The 22,992-nt window shown below is 43.1% G+C and overlaps 1 protein-coding gene across 1 annotated transcript in view; it reads right to left on the reverse strand.

The window, feature by feature from the left end:
- Window positions 1-13,266: 13,266 nt before the first annotated feature.
- MTAP (methylthioadenosine phosphorylase) overlaps window positions 13,267-22,992 on the reverse strand; it is a 204,324-nt gene continuing 194,598 nt past the window's right edge. The window contains exon 8 of the mRNA XM_033919484.1: window positions 13,267-13,395. Within this exon, the coding sequence (XP_033775375.1) occupies window positions 13,357-13,395 (39 nt within the window). The 3' untranslated portion in view covers window positions 13,267-13,356. The remainder of the gene's footprint in view (window positions 13,396-22,992) is intronic.

A 22,992-nucleotide genomic window follows, 5' to 3' on the forward strand; every position in this document is an offset into this window, starting at 1 on the left:
CCCTGTTATAGACTCTCTCACAAGTACTATACTGAAAATATTCACTTAACGTACAGTATATAGAAGGTATTTACAAAGAGATCATACATAAGGATGGAGCATGGATGGGGCTCAAAATTATGTGCATAGCTTGCAGAATACTTTACTTCACATGTATATCAATAGCATTCAAGATATGAGTATTTACATTATATTAGTGTTTTCTATCCTGCCATTATCTTTCAGTTGTAGGCGGTTTACATAAAGAATTGGTCTGGGAATTCCCAGGAAGCTTACAAGGTTGATAGATAGAATGAGCATTGGGATCTGGGGAAGGGACGATAAGGTTTAGTTAAATCATTTGACAAATTTCTTTGAAAATCATAGGGCTCCTTTTACTAAGCTGCATTAGGGCTTTAACGCACAAAAATAGCGTGCGCTACAATGCTGCACGCACTAGACGCTAACGCCATTAGTTCTAGCCGCATAGCGTGGGGTTGGCGCGCGCCAATCTGCTGCATGAGCTAAAAACGCTAGCGCACCTTAGTAAAAGGAGCCCATAGTTTTCAATTCTTTCCTGAATGTTTTGTAGTTGGTCATCGTGGTCAGTAGGTTGGTGAGGTGCCAGTCTATTCTCACTGCTCTGGTGGCTAGTAGGTCGCCATATTTTTTGCTTTGTATGCCTTTGACTGGGGGGGGAGGGAGGTGAAGAGTGCCTGTGCTCTCCTTGGTCTGGATGGCTAGCACAAGTGCTTGGGCATAATATTTAAGTACATATATACCAGGGATCTCAAAGTCCCTCCTTGAGGGCCGCAATCCAGTTGGGTTTTCAGGATTTCCCCAATGAATATGCATGAGATCTATTAGCAGTGCATGCACATGGATCCCATGCATATTCATTGGGGAAATCCTGAAAACCCGAATGGATTGCGGCCCTCAAGGAGGGACTTTGAGACCCCTGATATATACCACTTACCCTAATACTCTTTATAGGTCAGCCAGATTAGGTTTTACAGAATTTTTCAGAGGATCTGAGTGATATAACTCAAGGCAGCTCAGTACCTCATTGTCACTCAAGCTTTAAACATCAGATCGTCACCGGTCCACAACTCAATTTTTTTCGACAGTATATTGTCTGAGTTCATCATTACTTTACAAAATACAGCCATAGCTGTGCAAATCACCCTTTCACTTCCTCTTATGCTGCTTCCCCTTTTCCATTCCTCTCTTTCTTGCTTCCTGTAGAGACCTCTTAGTTTCTCCATTAAATAACACATTCTATTTTTAAACAGGACACATTTTGTCACTAAAGTGTTGACCTGATCCATTTGGAGAAGCATGACTGTGAATGGTTGCCAGGATAGATAGCAGTGAACAGTGTAGGTTTTTGTTTTTTAGAATTTTAGAAGGAATTCTGTTATGTAGCGAGTCAGGCAGATCAGTCTATCTTTCTTTGAAATCTGAAGCTAAAACTCTATAGCAGGGCTGCCCAAGTCCGGTTCTTGAGATCTACTGGCAGGCCAGGTTTTCAGGATTTCCACAATGAACATGATTTGCATACCAAGGCGGCAGTGCAGGCAAATTTCTCTCATGCATATTCATTGTGGATATCCTGAAAACCTGACCTGCCAGTAGATCTCGAGGACCGGACTTGGGCAGCCCTGCTCTATAGTTTCTGAGGGCAATTATATAAAAGCCTGTCTATGTGGAGTCCAGTGGATTAGTGGGGACTGAAGTGGGCCTTGGGTGGGAGGACCATAATGGCATGCCTCCTCACCTGCATACTGTTCCCCTCCAAATACTACAGCAACAGAGACAGTGCTAAAGGCTGTCTCTCTAGCTCAAGGGTAGGGAACTCCGGTCCTCGAGAGCCGTATTCCAGTCGGGTTTTCAGGATTTCCCCAATGAATATGCATTGAAAGCAGTGCATGCAAATAGATCTCATGCATATTCATTGGGGAAATCCTGAAAACCCAACTGGAATACGGCTCTCGAGGACCGGAGTTCCCTATCCCTGCTCTAGCTGGTAGGGCCTTTCTTTTGTTACATCCCACCCACAGGAAGTTGCATCAGAGCGGTGGGACACAGCAAAGGAAAGGCCCTCCTGGCCAGAGAAGCAGACTTTAGTGGTCTCTGCCGCTATAGCATTTGGAGGACCTGGTGGGCAGGTAAGCAGCTGGGTGCAGGGGGATGAGGGCAGCCCCTACCATTGGGAGGTCCTGGGCATTTTGCTGGGTTTGCTTTTTCCTTGCAGCCCTACAACTATTTATCATTTCTATAGCACTGAAGAGTACACAGCACTATACATTCAACATGCAACAGAGGGTCCCTGCTCAGAAGAGCTTACAATCTAATTTTGACAGACAGGCATATGGGGAGTTTCTTGCAGAGAATGCTAGGATGGACATACAGTAGGCAATTTATTGTGAGTGGGAGTTAGGTGTTGAAAGCAGCTTTGAAAAAGTGGGCTTTTAGCTTGGATTTGAATGCTGCTAGAGACGGCACCTGATGTAACGACTCAGGCAGTTTGTTCCATGCATATGACGCAGCAAGATAGAAGGGACAGAATCTGGAGTTAGCAGTGGATGTATGATACAGATAAGAGGGACTTACCTGATGGAGTTCGGGGGGGGGGGGGGGGGGACGGGACATGGAAAGATAAGTGAGGAGAGAGGCTGCAAAGTGAGTGTACTTGGTCAGTAAGAGGAGTTTGAACTGTATTTGGAAATGGACGGGGAGCCAGTGAAGTGACTTGAGGAGAGGGGTAATGTGAGTGTGACAGCTCTCATGGAACATAAGTCAAATTTTTTTTTTTTTTTTTTTAATTAATTTTTCTTTTATTAAGAAAAGAAGAATACAAAGAAGTAAACCACAATCGGAATACAAAGAACCAGAAACAAAGCAAAACCCAAGACAAAAAGGGTCTACCGCGTTGTTTCTGCGCGGAGACAAAAGATACTCATCAAAAGCCAAGAACAACCCACCCTCCAAACCCCCCCCCACCCCTCACCCCCCCAAGCACTCCAGTGTCAGAAATTCAGAAGAGCACTTCGGGCACCCGGAGACAAATTGTCCCAGACCGGAGCCCAAATCGCTCGGAATTTCCTCCATTGACCAGGGCCACTTTTCTTAGTATCCAAATATTCATACTTCAGCAAAGTAAACAGTTAATTTTTCCACATTGTGAGGGTAGGCACCACAGCCTGCCTCCATAACAAGAGGATACATTTACGAGCTAACAAAAAGGCCTTCTGCAGCAACACGGAATTACCCCTAGAAAGTCCCAAAGAAGTAAAGTGAGAAAAAAGAAAAACCTTCGCTCCAAGGGGAAGTCTTGTCTTCAAGATCGTCTGTAGATGAAGCCCAACAAAAGACCAGAAGGTTTGTATTCTGTCACAAGACCAAAACATATGAAACAAACCCGCAGGGGCAGAACGGCATTTAGGGCATTCTGCATGAGTAGCAATACCGGCCACCAAGGCCTTATATGGGGAAATGTAAAGTCAAATTTAATATAAATCAAACAGTATGAGACTTGGGAAGTTAGGCGTTCGGCTAGGAAAATTTTCATGTTTATGGAAATTTGGGATCCGTATATTCAGAATCTTTCAACTAAGGCAAGAAGTTTAATTCTTAATGATTTACATTGAAGCTATGATTATTTATCTAAAATTCCAGTTCTTTACTTTTATTATTCTTTATTTTTGTCAACTTTCATTGGGTTTGGGGGGGGGGGGTTTAGTATGATTCTTTCAATAAAAAAGTTATAAATTAAATTTTGGGGGAGGATAGGGGGGAGAGGTCAATAGGAAAAGGGAAGGGGGGTATGAATTAGGAGGAGGGTATTGAGAGATGTAATGGGTATTTTGGAAATATATTTTGAAGAAATGAAAGATATTTGATGGAAATTAATATGATGAATTTTAATTTAATGACTATTTTATTGTATTATAATATTGTATATTTACTGATTTCTTCAATAAAAATGTTATAAATTAAATCAAACAGTTGGCTGAAATGCTCATCAAATCCTGTAAATGTGTCAATTTCAATCTTGCCCACTTGATAGAATAACTGCAAACAATCTCTTAGATGTGTTATTTACGTGTCTCATTTGTGGAATTTGCTACTGTTGACAGTCCAAAATAAAGTGCTGGAAAGTGAAGGACATATTAAATAATCACCCAGAACATTGACCTTTAAATCCACAGAAACTATTAAGACTTGTGTGTCCTTTTTAAGTACGCTCCTGTAGCCAGTAGAAAACCCACAGCATACAGTCTACAAGTTGTTTGGTTTTTTTTAAATTAAATTGATAATTCATATAAAGTATAATTAAGAGGTCATGGAATTTAAAACATGGAGGTGCTAGTTGGCTATGGTTGTTAGCAGTAAGTGTTTGCTGACAACGCCACTTCTGTAGAGCCCTGAAAAAAAAAAAAAAAAGCAATTAAAGTGTTAAATGCTGCCTCTAATCTCTAGAGGCATCTCTAGAAATCTAAAAGGGAAATCTAAATCATTCCCCTGTGTTTTGTAATCATATAGCATTCGGGTTCAACTGCGGAGATTTTTTTTCAATATCAGAAGATATAGAGTGATCACCTAAGATAAGTGCTTGTTTCCTACTATTTTGTGAAAATCTAATTTTTAAAAATAGTTTTGTGATTGTAGTCCTTACAGCGGAGTTTTTCTCAGACCGAGGATGTAGTTCTCTATGGCAACTGATTACTTGCCATAGAAAGTTTCCCGGGTGTGCTCCTGGAAAACACCGAGGTCTTTTCTCCGTTTTAGATTGGAAGCGTGCCATATAGAATCTCCGACGTTGATTTATCTTATGAATATTTTTTGGTGGTTATATATTTATTAGAATATTCAGCTTGTATCAATTTACTCTTGATCATAAACTTGTCCTTGTCCTAAATCATTTAGTCCTGACAAGGTTCCTTGCTTTGGCAGACCCTCTGGCTGCTTCAGGGGGAAAATTACCAGTCCATGCACTAATAATGGCTATCAACATTGCAGGCAAGGATAAGGATGCCGACTAATCCACTTCCGGAGACATCATTTCCAGGAAAACTCTATTCAAACCCCCCCCCCCCCCAATACGTCTGGTTTGGTAATAAGGATTTAGTTGTGCTTTTAAGAAGTGTTACTTATGGTGTTAGTTTTGTGTACACCATAATAGTAATGAATCTCACTCCTAAGTCAGAATATATGAAGAATGATCACAGTCTCTCAAATTAATTGCTAATCAGGGACATAGACACGGGAAGAGGCAGCTTCCCCCAAACTGTCTCATCCATTAAATGGCTGGCAGGGATGTATGAGAAGCCTCACCAGCTGAAGAGTGTAGTTACTTACCTGTAACGTAGGTTCTCCGTGGACAGCAGGATAGTCGAGCTGAAGAGATCCATTACCTGAGCCATCCCCTCCCTACCATCTGTCAGTGGTGTGCTTTCAGCCTCCGACACCAGCACACCCTGTATGCCCCCTAGGCCCCTGCTGCTTATACTTGCATTGTGCCAAAGAGAACTTCCTTCTGATAGTCATAGGATGTAACATGTACATGTAACTTATCAAGGTGTGCTTGAAAGTTCCTTTCCATCAAGCCTCAAGCACCCAATATGATGGGGAGTATTTCTGTAACTTTCTGCCACATTTTCTTGATCCGACTGCATTGCTTGGCACTGGAAGATCTCTGTTTATTTTGATTTTTATCCCGTCCTCCCAACCGCTCAGAACGGGTTACAATAAGACATTTACAGTGTAAGATGAGGACACGAAGTTAGAGACAGTAATCTACAAAGGTCACGTGATCTATATATGGACAAGAGGTTCCAGACAAAACTACAGATACCTCTATGATCAGTGCTGTTCTCATGTCCAGATTTCCTTCATCGTGATTTTATCAGTTGAAATTCCCCAGGTGACTATAACCTCTTTACTTTCCATAATTTCACTTAGGATTGTGAACTTGGGGTTCCTTTTACTAAGGTGCGCTAGCGTTTTTAGCGCACGCAGGATATTACCGTGCGCTATGCGGCTAGAACTAACGCCAGCTCAATGCTGGCGTTCAGGTCTAGTGCGCGCTATTCTGCACGTTAATGCCCTAATGCAGCTTAGTAAAAGGAGCCCATGGTGTTTTTCTAGTACAGCGTATAATGTTTAGAAAGTTTCCAATTGATGAAATGTGCTACCTTAACACGCCTTTCCCTTTAAATATTTTGTTTTGGAAGTTATCACCATATACAAATAGAGACATTTATTTTTTTTTTTTGTATTTATTTATTATAATTTGAAATACATAGCAAGCAATACGCTTGTTTAAGTAAAATGAACAGAAACAATTTCCAATAAGAAATACAATTCAATTTAAGAAACAGTAAATTCTTCTTAGGCCCCAACACTAGTTCTGTGAGGTAGTGGCTCAAAAGAAAAAGGGACTTATTACATAAACAAGAAAATCAATTTTAAACTAGTGGCATTAACGGGATTTAAGCTCCTCCAACCAATTTTTTTAACCCTTTCTTTAAGTCAAGGAAAGTCCGTAAATGGTCCGGAATGAAAAGAGTATACTTCAGTCCAGCCTATTTAATGAGGCATTTACATGGATATGCTAGCTGAAAATTAGCTCCCAAATCCTTTGCGTCTTGCCTCATATTAAGAAAAAGGCTTTCTCTTTTCTTGGGTTTCTTTGTTGACATCACAGTAAATCCAAACCCGCTGTCCCAGGAAGGGAGTCTGTGCATTTCTAAAGTACAATTTCATTACAGCATTTAAATCTTGCTGAAAAACAAACGAGATAAACAAGGTAGCCCTCTCCTCAATCTGTAACACTGATGATTCCAAGATCTTTGAAATGTTACCAAGATCCATTTAGACCTGGTTCTGAGGTTCTTGATTTCTTGTAATTGCTTTGCCACCTCTTTTTTTTTTTTTTTTTTTTTTATAAAAAGAGACATTTAAACATGTAAATGGCAATTTCAGAAACTATTTCCATGTGGCTTGTCCAATCCACCAGTATGCACATTCATTTATTCAATTTTCTATACCATTTTCCCAGGGGAGCTGAGAACAGTTTACATTAATTTATTCAGGTACTCAAGCAGTTTTCCCTGTCTGTCCTGGCGGGCTCATAATCTACCTAATGTACCTGGGGCAATGGGGGGATTAAGTGACCTGCCCAGGGTCACAAGGAGCAGCGTGGGATTGAACCCACAACCCCAGGGTGCTGAGGCTCTAGCTTTAACCACTGCGCTACACACTCCCCTTCTCTGGTTTAAACCTCAGAATACACATATATAGGAAAAAAACATTCCCATTAGGTTTTCTATCAGCTCAGAGGTATGCACAGAATTTTTTTAAGTGCTTGTTTTGGCTTCAGATTTATATAAAGGATTATGTGAATAACCCTCCTAAACCTCCCCCCCCCCTTGTTTATTTTTGACTCCAAATTCAAAAATTACAGCCTCACAGATTAATTGGTGGTCCTTTTACATAAAGATTTGTTTAAAGAGATGGATACTTATGGAGAAGGTACCATTTACACATGGAAGCTGTGAAATTATTGCTTCCATATATGGAAACTGATGAGTTTATATTGCTTATTTTCTTCAACATTTATAAAAATGGTTGCTCCTGCCGTGCCTGCAAGCAGATGCACATAAAGTCCTTTGTGTCCTTTCATGTACTTTACATAAGGGTCTTTGTTCAGCAGAACCACAAGAAGAATGCATATCCCAACCTGGACATCTCAATTCTGATTTCAACATTAGTGATTTCTATTCCGCCATTACCTTGCGGTTCAAGGCGGATTACACAAGAGTTATCAGGAGGTTACAAGAGTTGTAACATTACATAAGAATTGTCATAAGCATTACATAAGAATTGTCGAGAACTTAAGGAGCAACATGTTGGGTAATTAGAAACATTTTAGATTAGATATGGGTGGAGTATATGGTAGGTGGAGTTAGGGAAGGAACTGGTCGTGTTAAACAGGTTTTATGTGTTTTTTGAAGAGTAGGGTTTTAGTTTCTTTTTTGAAGGTTTTGTAGTCTGTGGTCGTAGATAGCAGATTGGTGATTTGTCTGTCTAGTTTAGCTGCTTTGGTGGCCATTAGGTTGTCATATAGTTTTCCTCTTTTGACATTTTTGGTTGGTGGGTGTGTGAATAGTGAGTGGGTTCTCCTGTGCCTGGTTGAGGTGGATTGGGCTAGTCGGTTGTTCCAGTAGGTTGGGCTTTCTCCATTAATAGCTTTGTATAGTAGGCAGTAGAATTTGAAGTGTATTCTTGCTCATATTGGGAGCCAGTGTGAATCGTGGTATGCTTCTGTGATGTGATCATATTTTTTCATTATATGTAAACTGGCCTTAACATCTGTCAAATCATGCTATATTGTAGTGGTTAAAGCTACAGCCTCAGCACCCTGGGATTGTGGGTTCAAACCCATGCTGCTCCTTGTGACCCTGGGCAAGTCACTTAATCCCCCCCAGGTCATTAGATAGTGAGCCCACCGGTAGAGAATGACACGGGGAAAAAAATTATCACCATTCCCACCCCGTCCCTGCAAGCTCGTCCCCATCCCTGCCCTGCGAGCTCAGTCCCTGTCCCTGCCCCCATCCCCGCAAGCTCAGTCCCCGTCCCGCAAACTGTCAGATCCCATCCGCACAAGCCTCGAATAGTTATGATTTTATACTGAACTTATTTTATTAAATAAAAAAAACACAATATTCTGTACAATGTCATTTCATAAATACAAATAATCCCGAGCAAGGATCAACAAAACCTCTGTCTCCATTCCCTTTTACAAATAACTCCTCCACTATTGTGAAAACTGAACAAACCAAATTACTACAGAATGCTACATAGATATATCAAGCTAACAGAATATTTCAGTCACACATGGCAGGAATACTGTTAGGGGAGAGCAACTAGGGCAACTGCCCCCTGGTCAGAGAGAGAGCCCTAAGCCAGCTGGAAAGTAAAGATGCATAGCCTGGGCTTTGCGGTCCCCAGTTATGTCTAATACCAACTCTAGCAGGATACACATTTCAAATCTGAAATATTCTAATCACAAAATATAAAATAAATTTTTTTTCTACCTTTTGTTGTCTGGTAATTTTATTCTTCAAATCACATTGGTCTCAGGCTTTGGCTTTGGGTTCCTTCTGTCTTCTTTGTGGCATGGCTGGCTCCTGAAGGTAAAATAGGCGCAAGAAGAGCTGGGGAGGAGATGCCGAGTTTGACACCGGCGCAATTTTTTTTATCACAGGAGCTAGACTTTTCACCACTCCCACGGGGCGGTAAAAGGTCTTGTCCCCATTCCTGCAGTAAACCAGTTGCAAATGTCTTCATTCCTACGGATTTACTGCAGTGACCACGGTTTACTGCGGTAACCGGTCCCCGTGTCATTCTTTACTCGCCGGGACAGACAGGGAAAAATGTTTGAGTAGCTGAATAAATTCATGTAAATTGTTCTGAGCTCCCTGGGGAGAATGGTATAGAAAACTGAATGAATGAATAAATATAAGCCAAGTATGTTCCAAATTTCAAATATTTAAACTCATTTTAGTTTAAATAAAGTTGCTAGATATTTGCATATATTTGTCTGCTTTAGTAAGATTTGGAGAGAAAACAACTGTTGATAATCATCAGAGTGTAACATTGTGAAAGGACTACGACTACTACTTATCATTTCTATAGCACTGCAAGATATATGCTATAACCTCCCCAATCCTGAAATGTCCTGTCTAAATTAGATTGTAAGCTCTTCTGAGCAGGGACTGTCTATTGTATGTTAAAATTTATAGCGCTGTGTACACCTTTCAGCGCTATAGAAATAATAAATAGTAGTAGTAGTATATAAGAAACAATCCCTGCTCAATAGAGCTTACAATCTAATCAAAACAGACAACTAGGAGTTAGGGAATGATAAAACAGAAATGGGTACTTTACAAGTAAGTAAGAGCTAGGAGTTAAAAGTAGTCTCGAAAAAGTGGCCTTTTAGCCTAGACTGCCAGATGGAGACCGAGGCTGCATTTCACAGACACATTTGATAGATAAAATCCCTTCATGCCTCTCACTGGTTGTTTTTGTAAATGAACCCCTATGATGTCTTTACATGATCACTGTTACATCCTTTAGATTTTCCCTGTCATGGCCTTATCATCTTAACTTGGAGCCTCTTATTTATATATTTTTTTAGTTCTGTGTCTTGAATTGGCTAAATCAGGGGTAGGGAACTCCGGTCCTCGAGAGCCGTATTCCAGTCGGGTTTTCAGGATTTCCCCAATGAATATGCATGAGATCTATTTGCATGTACTACTTTCAATGCATATTCACTGGGGAAATCTTGAAAACCTGACTGGAATACGGCTCTTGAGGACCGGAGTTCCCTACCCCTGGGCTAAATTGTCAGCTCCAGGGAGAAGGCACTCTCTCTCGCCTGCCGCTGTGAAGTGCTGTATAAACATTGCAGCACTATGGAAAAATAAAACAGCAGTATACACCACATTAGCAGCACTCAAGTTGATAATTCAGTTTTGAAGAGGCACCAGTTATGAAGAGCATTCACGTACATGCCATGCAACATAAGTTTACCCTAATATTTATTAGAATGAAATGCTCAAAACCCTTCTTTTACATAACCAACTTATAACAATCACATTGTACTTCCGCACCTAAGTAAATAATGGAGAACAATCTCAGGTTAGAGATGGTACTTAGAAGACAAGTCTCAAGAATCTCATCATTTCTTCCTTTTGTCGTGGGTATCCACCCTGCAGTTGCTCATGGGTTTCACATGTGGTTCATGCTAGCCCTAGACAGTGAGGAATAGTAATTGGCAGATGGATGTAGCACAATCTCAAGATCAGAAGCAGCAGTAGGATGGCACCAGGCTGACAGAAATAGAAAACGTCCTCTCTTTGCAGCATGCACTGCTGGTTTAGAGAGGATATACATGGCAACTACTCCGTCTACTTTCAGCACCCTGACCATTAGGAGAGAAGAGCTAGGGGCAGATCGAGAGGAGAAGAACTTGGTGGTTTAGAATAGGATTAGGCAGGGGAAGGAACTCGGAAAGAGTGGTAAAACCAGGGGCTGGCAAGATACTAAGGAACAGCAAACAAATGAGGCAAGATAGACTAGCAAAGACCTGGTAAAGGAGCAAGACAGAGAAGAGGATGAGAATGAAGACTATACTGTACATGGGGTTTAGATAAGAATGACAAAGGAGATATATGGACAGCTGGAGAAAGGTAAGGTGTAGAAAAAGATATATTGAGTACTAGGGAAGGTAATGAGGAAGATGAAGTATTAAAAGCATAGTACAAAACATGACAAGGAGAAATTGCGATTTTTGTACTCTTTCCACTTTCAATAAATATATGTTTTTTTTAAAAAAAGGATAGTGAATGAAAGACTAAGAGCTCCTTTTACTAAGGTGTGCTAGGGCTTTAATGCGCGGAATAGCGTGAGCTACATTGCCGCGTGCACTAGACCTTAATGCCAGCATTGAGCTAAGTTCTAGAAGCGTAGTGCGTGGTGTAGCGCACGGTAATTTCCTGTGTGCGCTAAAAACGCTAGCGCACCTTAGTAAAAGGAGCCCTAAGGTTTGTAATAGGAAACAAGCGATGAGGCAATGAAGAAACAAGAGGAGGGATACATGAAGAGTGCTCCCATTCCTCAGCTTGTCAACACTGCGGCCAACGTGAACCAGATACTATTCTCCATACATGTAAAGCTGCAGTGGAGCACAAAACTAGTCAGAATGCCCTCAGGGTCCTCACAACAGGTTCCTGTTTGAACAGGAAATCTATTGGAAGAAGGGATAGGGCTGCTCCAGGAAATATAAGGACGAACCAGTTCATGCTCCCCACTCTGTGAAATGCTATACAGTGGTGCCTCGCCTAACGAACGCCTCGCACAGCGAACGCTGCGCACAACGAACTTCTTGTCTTGATTCGTACAACGGACTTCGTTTCACACAACGAAGTCGCCCGAGCTGCATCCTTCCGCGCAGGCACTGCACTTAACTGCCCTCTCTCACTTGTTTCCCCCGATTATCCAGCATCTAGCCCTCCCCCCCAAACACTTCCTGTTTCCAGCGTCAGAGGGGACGGGGTATCGAAGCGCGAGCGAGCTGCGGAAGTGGTGTTGGTGGTGGACGGCCTCAGGTATGAGTTAGGATGGTGGGGTGGGGAGGGGAGGCCTGAGAGCGAGCATGCGCGCACAGGGAGGAGACGGGGAGAGACGCGCTGGATTGGCAACGGTTGCTCTCTGTCGCCTCCCGGGTCCAGCGGCGTGACAGTTTTCAAACAGGCGACCACCAGCTTTAACGGCGCTGACTCCCGACTACAGCCTCCAACAGATGACTGCTTCCCATTGCATCCGGCCGCTGGCAGGTCTCGCGCGCAGCAGCCAATGGGTGCCAGCCACGAGTCGGCCAGCACCAGAGGGGGGAATCAGGAGAGACGAGCATCAGAGGGTGGAGGAGAGGCAAGGTAGAAGAAGAAAATCAGAGAGGAGGAGAGAAGCAGAGAGAGAGAGATTGGACAAAGAGGAGGGGATGGTGAAGGAGGAAGAGAACAGAAAAGGAAAGCATAGGAGGAGCATTAGAGAGGGAGAGGAGAAGACAGTTTGCCAGCCTGAGAAACTCCCTAACCCCTTATGCTGCTGCACAGGGAAATGGGGAAAAATGACAGACAGACAGTGGGAGGGAGGGAGAACGAATTATTTTTTTTTACATGTATTGTTATGGGAAAACGCGTTTCACATAATGAACTTTTCGCATAACAAACTTGCTCCTGGAACCAATTAAGTTCGTTGTGTGAGGCACCACTGTAGTTGGTTCTCTGAGGTGCTGAACAGCTAGAAGGCATGAATGGAGTTATGTGATAGGGTAAAAGGCAGCACTTCTAATTCAAGAGTTGCTACTTGCTAAGATTTTTTGAAGGGAATAGAGAGAGGTTCCTGCAAAATAGAGAGGTTCCTGCAGAATAGAGAGAGGTTCCTGCAGAATAGAGAGAGATTCCTGCAAAATAGAGCGAGGTTCCTCTCTACCAGTCTTCCTTGGAAGTCAACAATCCAAACCCAGGGCTGGAGTGAGGTTATTTGACTCTACCAGTGAACTACTTTTGGCTGTTCTTGTGCATTTAGCCCATATGCATCAAATCAAGACCATTTCTTACACCAGATAACATCGTATAGCACTTGAATACAGACTTCATTACTTAATTTTATTTGCCAGCTGAAAAGAGAGGATACCAGTTTTATTTCATTCTTTTAAAACAAATGTGCTTCTAATACTAGCTTGTGATTTCAGCAATGCTTCTTTTCCCCCCTTTTGTACAGTAGGTATCAGTACTTGCCAGAGGTTCAGTGTCTTGGCAGCATGACGGAAAACTCCAGAGTGTTCTGAAACACAAAATTTCAAGAAGTTAAAGCAGCTCACTGTCAGGGTCATCTCTGCACAGAAGCATCTCCATAATCAAAAAGCAAAAGCCAGTATATTTCTGGGAATCAAACCAGTAAACAAGCTTACGGGGCACTATTCAGAAGGAAAATATGTTTCATTGCCCATATCAGTCGAGATTTCTCTGGCTGTGGTTTGCAAGGAAGTTTTTCCCTTAAAAACCCACAGATGCTGGTTGGCTTTGTACATACTACAAACAATACATTCTCATAGAGTGTCAGCTACTAAAATTTAAAAATTAGCATATGTTGTGGATGGTGAAAATTTAGGGCTTCATACTTTGACTCTTACAGCACAAATAAAGCTTAATATACTTGCAAGGGATAAAGGATACATTTTATGCATATTCGCAGAAATCAGGAGGTTGCATAGGCCAATATGTTTGGAGGACATACAGCTGTCTATATAAAGCATATGTCTCTAAAGGAACATAGAATCCTCTACAGTGGTAGATAAGGATCAGTTGACAAATCCATTTACCCAATTTCCTTTCTTATGCTTCTTCATTTTTCTGTACCTAAGAGGTCTGTTGGTCTCTGTCTTTTCTTTTGCCTTTGTGTTTGACCTGCTTTTACATATACTGTTCATTTTAACATTTTTGTAAGCAATATTGCTGAAAGACTGTCAGGTAAGATTTGCCTTTTTGCAGATGATACCAAAATCTGCAATACAGCAGACATCCCTAATGGTGTGAACAACATGAGGAAGGACCTAGTGAAGCTTGAAGAATAGTCTGAAATTTGGCAGCTAAGATTTAATGCTAAAAAATGCAAGGCCATGCATTTGGGCTGCAAAAACCTGAGGGAACTGTACAGTGTTGGGCATTGTCTCTCAAACTTTCTCGAGCCGGGCTGGGGTAGTGGCCACGGCTTGAGGCACCCAGAAGTGCGTGGATGTCGCCGCGATGACATCACACATATGTGTGACATCATCACGTCGATGTCCGCACATGTGCAGAGACCCTCCAGATGGGCCCTGAAACACCAGTAGGGGGTGCCAGCAGGGAAGAGGGCCGGAGAGGAGATGCACCGGCGCTAGCTGATTGCCTTGCAGCAATGTTTCTCAACTACTTCAAACTAAGTATCCCCTAAGTCTAACAAATATCAACTGAGTACCCCAACCATAGACCTCCCTAGGCCCACCCAAGCTCTGCCCCAGATCCCATCCCCTTTACTAATTGTACTGCAAATTTTCCCATTCATTTTTCATTTAGACACAATATACACAGCAGATATAAATTCTCAAAGCTGACACATTTCAATCACTATATTGATAATAAAATCAATTTACCCACCGGCGATCTTCTACAGGCTTCTGTAATTAGTAGGACTTCAGCAAATCGGGCAGCGCTGGCGCCATACCGCATAGGGAGGTCAGCTGGCAGGCGCCTCTCTTCCTCCTTAGTGTGCCACGGCACACTTGGAATCTCAGGAGTCACACTAGCGTGCCTAGGCACACAGTTTGAGATACACTGGTGTAGGGGATGAAGAACTTTTGTGCAGGAAAGAGCAGTGGGACTTGGGTGTTAATAGCATGTGATGATCTCAAAGTGGTCAAACAGGTTGAAAAGGTGACAGCGAACACTAGAAGAATGCTAGGGTGCATAGAGAGAGGTATGACCAGAGAAAAAAAAGAAGGTTTTGATGCCTCTGTATAAGACTCTGCTGAGACCTCATTTAGAATATTGTTTACAATTCTGGAGACCGCACTTTCTGAAAGTTATAAGCAGGATGGAGTCCAGAGGAAGGCTACTAAAATGGTCTTGGTCATAAGGCATATGGGGACAGACTTAAAAATCTCAATATCTATACTTTTGGAGGAAAGGTGGGAGATATGATAGAGATGTTTAAATATCTACATGGCATAAATGCGCATTTGAAAGGAAGCTCTGGAAAGAGAGGGCATAGGATGATGTTAAGAGGTGAAGGCTCAGGAGTAATCTAAGGAAACACTTTTTTACAGAAAGAGTGGTAGATGTGTGAAATATGCTGGTAGAGCTGTTGGAGACAAAGACTGTGTCTGAATTCAAGAAAGCATGGGATCTCTTAGGGAGAGGAGGAGCTTGTGGATGCTGCGGATGGGCAGACTGGGTGGACCATTTGGCTTTTATCTGCCATGACATTTCTATATCTTCTTTTCATTCTTGAGTATGCTGTTCTTCTTGCTTGACACAGGAGCCCATGTCTTCTCGTCTTATGGAAACATGTCTCCAGCGATGTCCCTACTGACTTGATTTTAATAACTTAAAAAAAGATACTACTTCCCTCTCTTCTCTGTATATACAGTAGGTGTACATTCTATCTAGGTATTTGAGATTTGAATTTATCCATCACTGAATGCCAACATATTAAACAAAAAGAATACAGATGCGGGAGCCCTAAGTTTGCAGCTGGACACAAAGCTACAGTCTTTTTTTTTGAACGTTCTGACGACGTGGGTCTTTTGGTGTCTTGGTTACACAGAGAGCTACACACTTTCTCGGTGGGGAAGTCCTGGGAGGCACTTTTTGGCACATGGGGTTTGGACCTTGGCAATTCCCCTGATGGTTTAGATTTCGGGTGTCATATTAAGCGTATTCCTACTCTATCGGTGAGTGCTGAATTGTGGAAATGTCAATTCCGGGTTCTTTACTGCGCTTATTTTACCCAAGAGCATTTGTTTAAAGCATGTTTGGTTGACTCGTCATGCTGCAAGAAATGTTAACTGGGGATGTAATCCTTTTTTCATACTTTCTGGAGATACCCAGTAGTAAAATATTCTGGCGGTGAGTGGTCTGGTACTTAGAAACACTTTTGGGTCAGAGTATTGTTTTTTTCGTTGGCAAGTTTTCTTTTGGATAAATATGAGGCCTTCCAGCTTACTACCCGTTTTAACAAGCTTTTTGTTCGGAAAGCCGGGATGCTGGTTATTTTACAGGTCTGGACCACTGCTGACCCTCCTTCCTTCTGGGCTTGGCGTAAACGCCTCCATGCCCTTATGTTGCTGGAGCATGAATAGATGTATATTTCCATTAAACAAAAACAATCTTTTTTGAAAACCTGGGGAGCTTACATACATTCTTTACTGCATCGAGCTCGAAGCCTTATTCTTAATTCTTTTTGACACCCGGTGTTGAAGAGAGGAGGATCTGGCTATCGCGTCTCCTGGGGAGGGAGACCATATCATTCTTTGTTAATCTTTGTGCCACTGTGGAATGAACTCCCCCCCCTATATTTTTTTTTCTCTCTCTCTGGCTTGGTTTGCTTTTCGTGATCTGATGTAGGCTTTTAGGTGGGTGAGGGGTTTGTTAAATCCTCTACAGTTACAAAATTTGATGATAGGCGATTTTGGGTGGTCTTGTATCAATGAAATACTGTTACAGTATTTGTATTTATGTTTTTTTTTGAATGAAAGCTTTTATTGAAATATACACAGAAATATGCAGCAATAACAATGAGCAGCACATAACAGCAAAAGAAAACACCAAAGTTGCTGCCAGCAAATGAAACATGTGCAATATCCACGAATATACAAGAACAAACTACAAAACCAGCAATAACACAGCAAAATCCCCCCTCCCACCCCCCAGGGACGAAACACAGTTCCCACAGCACCAGAAAAGGTAAAGGGTCTCCTAACCCAACTCAAATAAAGAAGTAGGAATAGGGTCTCCCCATCACAAGTCCCCCCAGTCAAGCCCCAAACTCAACTCCCAGCTCCACCCCAACTAACCCCTACAGAGTCCCGAAAGCGGCGCCAAATACAAGCATAGCCATGCTGTTTGCCATGCCGTAAAGCCGTCAAATGGTAAAGAAGCTGCCAGGTAATCAAGCGCTGCTCCACCATGTGCCATGTGGGAGGTTGCACCTGATTCCATAAGGAGGCTAAAGCCAACCGGGCAGCAGTGAAAACCAACTTACAAAACAAAGACTCTCCCCAGTCAAGATCCAATTGGTGCCAATACAAAAGGGCATGCCGCCAATCAACCGGAATCTGTAAATTTAGGATCCGGGATAGAGAATGACATGGTGGCGGTTACCCACGGCTAGCCACGTTTAGCCACGGGTAACCCGCCAAAACGGGGAACAAAAAATAGTGGCCTCTGCGGGACGGGGACAAGGCCATTCACCGCCCCGTGGAGTGGTGAATGGACTTGTCCCCGCAGTGAGGCAATCAAGAACGCGCGGCCCCGCCATCTCCCTCCCTCCACCTCACCTTTGAACTGAAGAGCAACCGCCGGTTGAATTTCTGCCGGTCCGCGCGAAGAAAAAAAAAAAAAAGCCTCTCCTTTTCTCCTGCTCTTATCGCCATGCTGCAGCTACTAAAGCCGACAGGAAGTCTTTCCAACGTCAATTCTGACGTCAGAGAGGACGTTCTGGGCCAGCCAATCGCTGCCTGGCTGGCCCAGAATGTCCTCTCCGACATCAGAATTGAGTCGGAAAGAAGACTTCCGGCTTTAGCAGCTGCAGCATGGCGGTAAGAGAAGAGGAAAAGAAGGGAGGCTTTTTTTTTTTTTTTTTTTGCGGCAGGGAGGCAGCAGGCTGGCTTTGGCTAGGGAAGGAGAAAGGTAGACAGGCACAGGCAGGCAGGCAGACTTCGGGGGTGGGGGTGGGACAAAGTGTGGAAGGCAGTGAGAGGGACATAGGAAGGAGGCACTAGGGGCACTAAAGACATAGGAAGGAGGCACCGGGGGGCACTAAAGACATGGGAAGGAGGCACTGGGGGCACTAAAGACAGAAAGGGGCACTAAAGACATGGGAAGGAGGCATTGGGGCACTAAAGACATGGGAAGGAAGCACTGGGGCACTAAGGACATGGGAAGGAGGCACTGGGGCACTAAAGACATGGGAAGGAGGCACTGGGGGCACTAAAGACAGGAAGGGGCACTAAGGACATGGGAAGGAGGCACTGGGGGCACTAAAGACATGGGAAGGAGGCACTGGGGGCACAAAAGACAGGAAGGGGCACTAAGGACATGGGAAGGAAAGAGGGAGGGAATAGAAAGGGACAATTCTTGGGCCTGAGTGCAGAAAGAAAGAAATGAAAGAAAGGATACACAGACAGAAGGAAACGCAACCAGAGACTCATGAAATCAATCACCAGACAGCAAAGGTAGGAAAAATGATTTTATTTTCAATTTAGTGATCAAAATGTGTCAGTTTTGAGAATTTATATCTGCTGTCTATATTTTGCACTATATTTGTCTATTTTTCTATAGTTACTGAGGTGACTGAGCTTGAGGAGATGGGGCGGAAACAGGGTTTTAAAATTTTAGTCCTAGTAGTTTGCCGGTCCACAAAATAATTATTTTATTTCTGCCGGTCCACGGGTGTAAAAAGGTTGAAAAACACTGATGTAGAGTATGCCGGCTTTCTTTTTCGCCCAGCCGCATGCGTTCAAAAAACCGCGCTCGCATTGATCAATCTTCTCCTCTCTTGCAACTTCCTGTTTCCGGTTGCGTCAGAGGAGAATATTGAACAAATGAGCACCTGTACATGCGGCTGGGCGAAAAAGAAAGCCGGCATACTCTACATCTAAGGTGAGATGGAGGGAGGGAGATGGCGGAACACTGCAGTCGGTCGGGTGTCTGCTTTTTTTGTATCACAGCCTGCCTGCGCTCACGTTCCAGATCCTCCTGCATTTTTAGTGTGCACAATTGACCTGATTCGAGCTATAGGTGAACATGGGGGACACGTCATTGAAAGGGAGGACAAGTTAATTGATTTATTTTATGTTCTGTTTTTACTACAGGGCAGAGGCACTGAAACAGATTCTCAGTGCAGTAGTAGTAGTGGCAGAACTCTCTTCTGTCTTCATGGTTTTTCGCAGTACTGAGGCTTATATGGATGCTGCGGAGATGGTGACGGGGCGGTGAATGGGATGGCAGTGGCGGTGACGGGGTGATGAAAGGGATGGCGGTGACAGGGCGGTGAAGGGAACGGCGGTGACGGGGCGGTGCAGAGGATGGTGGGCCGGGGACGGTGCAGTGATGGGGACAGATTTTTTCCCCGTGTCATTCTCTAATCCGGGACACCCGAGAGAAAACCCCAGCCCAAAACCCACTCACCCTCCCACACTGCCACCACATATAAAGGTAAGTACCCACCTCCCCACAGCCCCTCCAGCAAAGAGCACTCGCCCCCCCACGCCAACGAGCCAAAGCCTGAGGTGTATAATACCAACGAAAAAGAACTTTTACCCATTCTCAACCAACAAAGCTGCAATGCCCGCCGAAGAAACTTCTTTCCAAATGTCCCCCCTATTTGTATTTATGTTGACTGTTCTCCTTTCCGGATTTGTTATCTGCTATCATTAATAAAAAATTGTTTTAAAGTAAACAAAAAGAATAATTTTTAATTTACCTCTGCCAGTAACCGACTTCCCTTTTATAAGAAAGCACCATTCACAACAGTTGTTTTCACTCAGCCTTGCTGGTATATACTGGGTAGCACTCATTGCATTCCACAGCCCAGCACCCTTTTAGAATACAGCTGCCTGGCTTTGGAAATTGATTTAAACAACCCCCCCCCCCAAAAAAAAAAATGTGTTTGTACTCAAGGCAGATTTTTCCTAAGTCAATGACTTCCACTGACAAATGCTTTTGTTTAACTTATGGCCCTGTTTTAGGTATCCTAGCCCCTCTCCAGCTTTAAACACAATGTTGACTTTAATACTAGTAGTTAATCAAAAATCAAAGAAAATTGGTATAAATTCTACTGAATTTTCTCCAGCTTGTTTGCTTCTTGTCGATAATAACACTGACTCAGACTTGGATATAATTTTTAACAACTTGATTTTGAACATCTCTAATCTAGTAAAATATCACTTTTTCTCTCTTCAATTCTGTCAGAATCAATTTTCTTGTTCACCAAATGTAGTAACTCAACCACATACAAACTCAAACACTATTTCTCTCAATCTCTCCACTTTCATAGGATACTTTCTCACACAAGACCTCATCACTAACGGAAAAATAGTTTGTTTCCCTAATAACAGTCTTTGCTGATCACATTCTCCTGCCAGAGGTCCAGCTAGCCAATCAGATGCTTGCACTCGCTCATACATTAATCTTATATGCATGCCCAGGCAGATTTGCAAATTAAATCAAAACATGAACTTCACATTCTAAACAGATTTTTCCTGTACATATACATTAAGGGCTCCTTTTACAAAGGTGCATTAGGGCCTTAACGTGTAGAATAGCGCACGCTAAAATGCCGTGCGATAGCCGCTACCGCCTCCTCTTGAGTAGGTGGTAGTTTTTCGGCTAGTGCACGTTAATCCGGTGCGTGTGCTAAAAACGCTAGTGTACCTTTGTAAAAGGAGCCCTAAACATTTTCCACAGTTTTTCACCTAAAATGTTTCTCATAATAAACTAATTTTTAAAGCAAATATAAGCTTATAGAGCATGTCAATACAACTACCACACTAAGGAGTCCTTTTATCAAGCCGCGCTTGTGGGATTAGCGCATTGGACATTTCATCATGCGCTAACCCCCGTGGCTGGCTATAAAACTAACGTCAGCTCAATAGAGGCATTAGCGGCTAGCGCGGCAGGCGGTTTAATGCGCGTTAAACCCCTACCACAGCTTGATAAAAAGGATTCCTAAGGGGTCCTTTTATCAAGCCACACTAACGGGGTTAGCGCGTAGGACATTTCATCACACGCTAACCCTCATGGCCGGTTAAAAAACTACCGCCTGCTCAATGGAGGCATTAGCGGCTAGCGCGGCAGGTGGGTAGGGATGGAACCACAGCAAACACAAAGGCTAAGAGCCGGGCAGAAGCGTTGCCGTGGCAAGCTCCGAACCTCTTTTATTATGCTTCTATACTAATGACATCATAGTAACTCCCTCGATTACATGTCTAATGATTGGTGGATACAAAGTCACATGCATTTACATAGCGTCACCCTCAACTTTGCACGTAGGCAATGCCTGTCAGCTGATGTCCTTTCCAAATAAGGACAGCTTAATTAAGATAAGGGTTAATTTGTGACAGGTAAAGGGGAGAGAGGGAATGATTCAGCATTCTTTCACAGGGGCTTAGAAATCAGTGTGCTGACCTCGCCCTGTTTCAGAATGGCATCCCTTCATTTCCCCTTACTTTACTATTTTTAAGGGCTTTATAGAGTAAGGCAAATCTGCTCGGGATATCGATCATGACATGGACTTATGCATAAAGCAAACAAAGAAGGCAGCATTGAATAAAACAACAGAGAGTTATCAAAAGACCTATTCCAATGAGTAGATAGCAAAACGACCCTGATCCATTGGCCAGCTGGTAACCAGGACCATAAAGCATTCCACCACTGTGGTAAGATATCTTGATGCATTTTAGAGGCCAATTCATGTAGTTGCTGAATTTGCACTTCTTTTATACTGTTGCTGTTCTCGGTTAAATTAAAGCAGCACATATTTTTAATGGTTTTGCAACCATGATGATGTAATAATAAGAGGTAATCTATTGCTGCTCTGTTGTCTAACACAGCTGTCCGTATTTCATTTTGTTCTTGATTAAGCAAGCTAAGTGCGTGTGAGGAATGATTAATGTTTTTAGCTAATGCACAAGCTAATCGGGCTAAAGTTTTATGATTATATAATGCTAACCCAAGTACTCCAACTTAAGAGACAGCCAAAGAGATATATTCAGCTTTGGATAGCAAGTCGACATTACTATCACACTGGTTGTCTAATACAGTGTTTTTCAACCGCTGTTCCGCGGCACACTAGTGTGCCGCGAGATAGGGCCCGGAGCTGACAGGGGGCCCGAGGCAGAGGCGCCAGTAGCTCGCCAAGGCAAAGTGAGTCGATCACCCAGGACTCACTTTGTCTTGGCGATCTAATCTATCGAGCCGATAAGTCTTCTTCTCCCCGACATCAATTCTGCAGTCGGAGAGGAAGTTCGGGCCAGCCAATCGCTGCCTGGCTGGGCGGAACTTCCTCTCCGATTGCAGAATTGACGTCAGGGAGAGCATACGTCGGCGTCGGCTTTGGGGCCTGTTATCCATTGGTGGGTCCTGTTCCCTGATGGCAGCGGCAGTGGCTTGGGGAACGGCAGGGAGAAAGAAAGAAAGGGGGCAGGCAGGGAAACAGAAGGAAAGAAGAGAAACAGAAAAAAAGAAAGAAAGGTCAGGGAGAGAGGAAGAAAAAGTTGGGGGAGGGAATGAGGTGTGGAGGAGAGAAAGCATACAGGCTGATAGAAGGGAAGAAAGATTGGATGCACAGTCAGAAGAAGAAAGTGCAACCAGAAATCACCAGACAAGGTAGGAAAAATGATTTTATTTTAAATTTAGCAAAGTGGAGGCAGTATTACCACAGTTTTCAAAGGAATTTGCCCAAATAACTTAATAGTTAACTGGGTAAATTCCCAGAAATTAAAACTTCCCTTCACTTACCATGCACAGTTCTGAATTTATATCTCTGTCTATATTTTACAATATGGTCACCTTTTACTAAACCGCAATAGTGGTTTTTAGCGCAGGGAGCCTATGAGCGTCAAGAGCAGCGCTGGGCATTCAGCGTAGCTCCCTGCGCTAAAAACTGCTATTGTGGTTTAAT

The sequence above is a fragment of the Geotrypetes seraphini genome, chromosome 1 (assembly GCF_902459505.1).
Source record: "Geotrypetes seraphini chromosome 1, aGeoSer1.1, whole genome shotgun sequence".
NCBI lineage: Eukaryota > Metazoa > Chordata > Amphibia > Gymnophiona > Dermophiidae > Geotrypetes > Geotrypetes seraphini.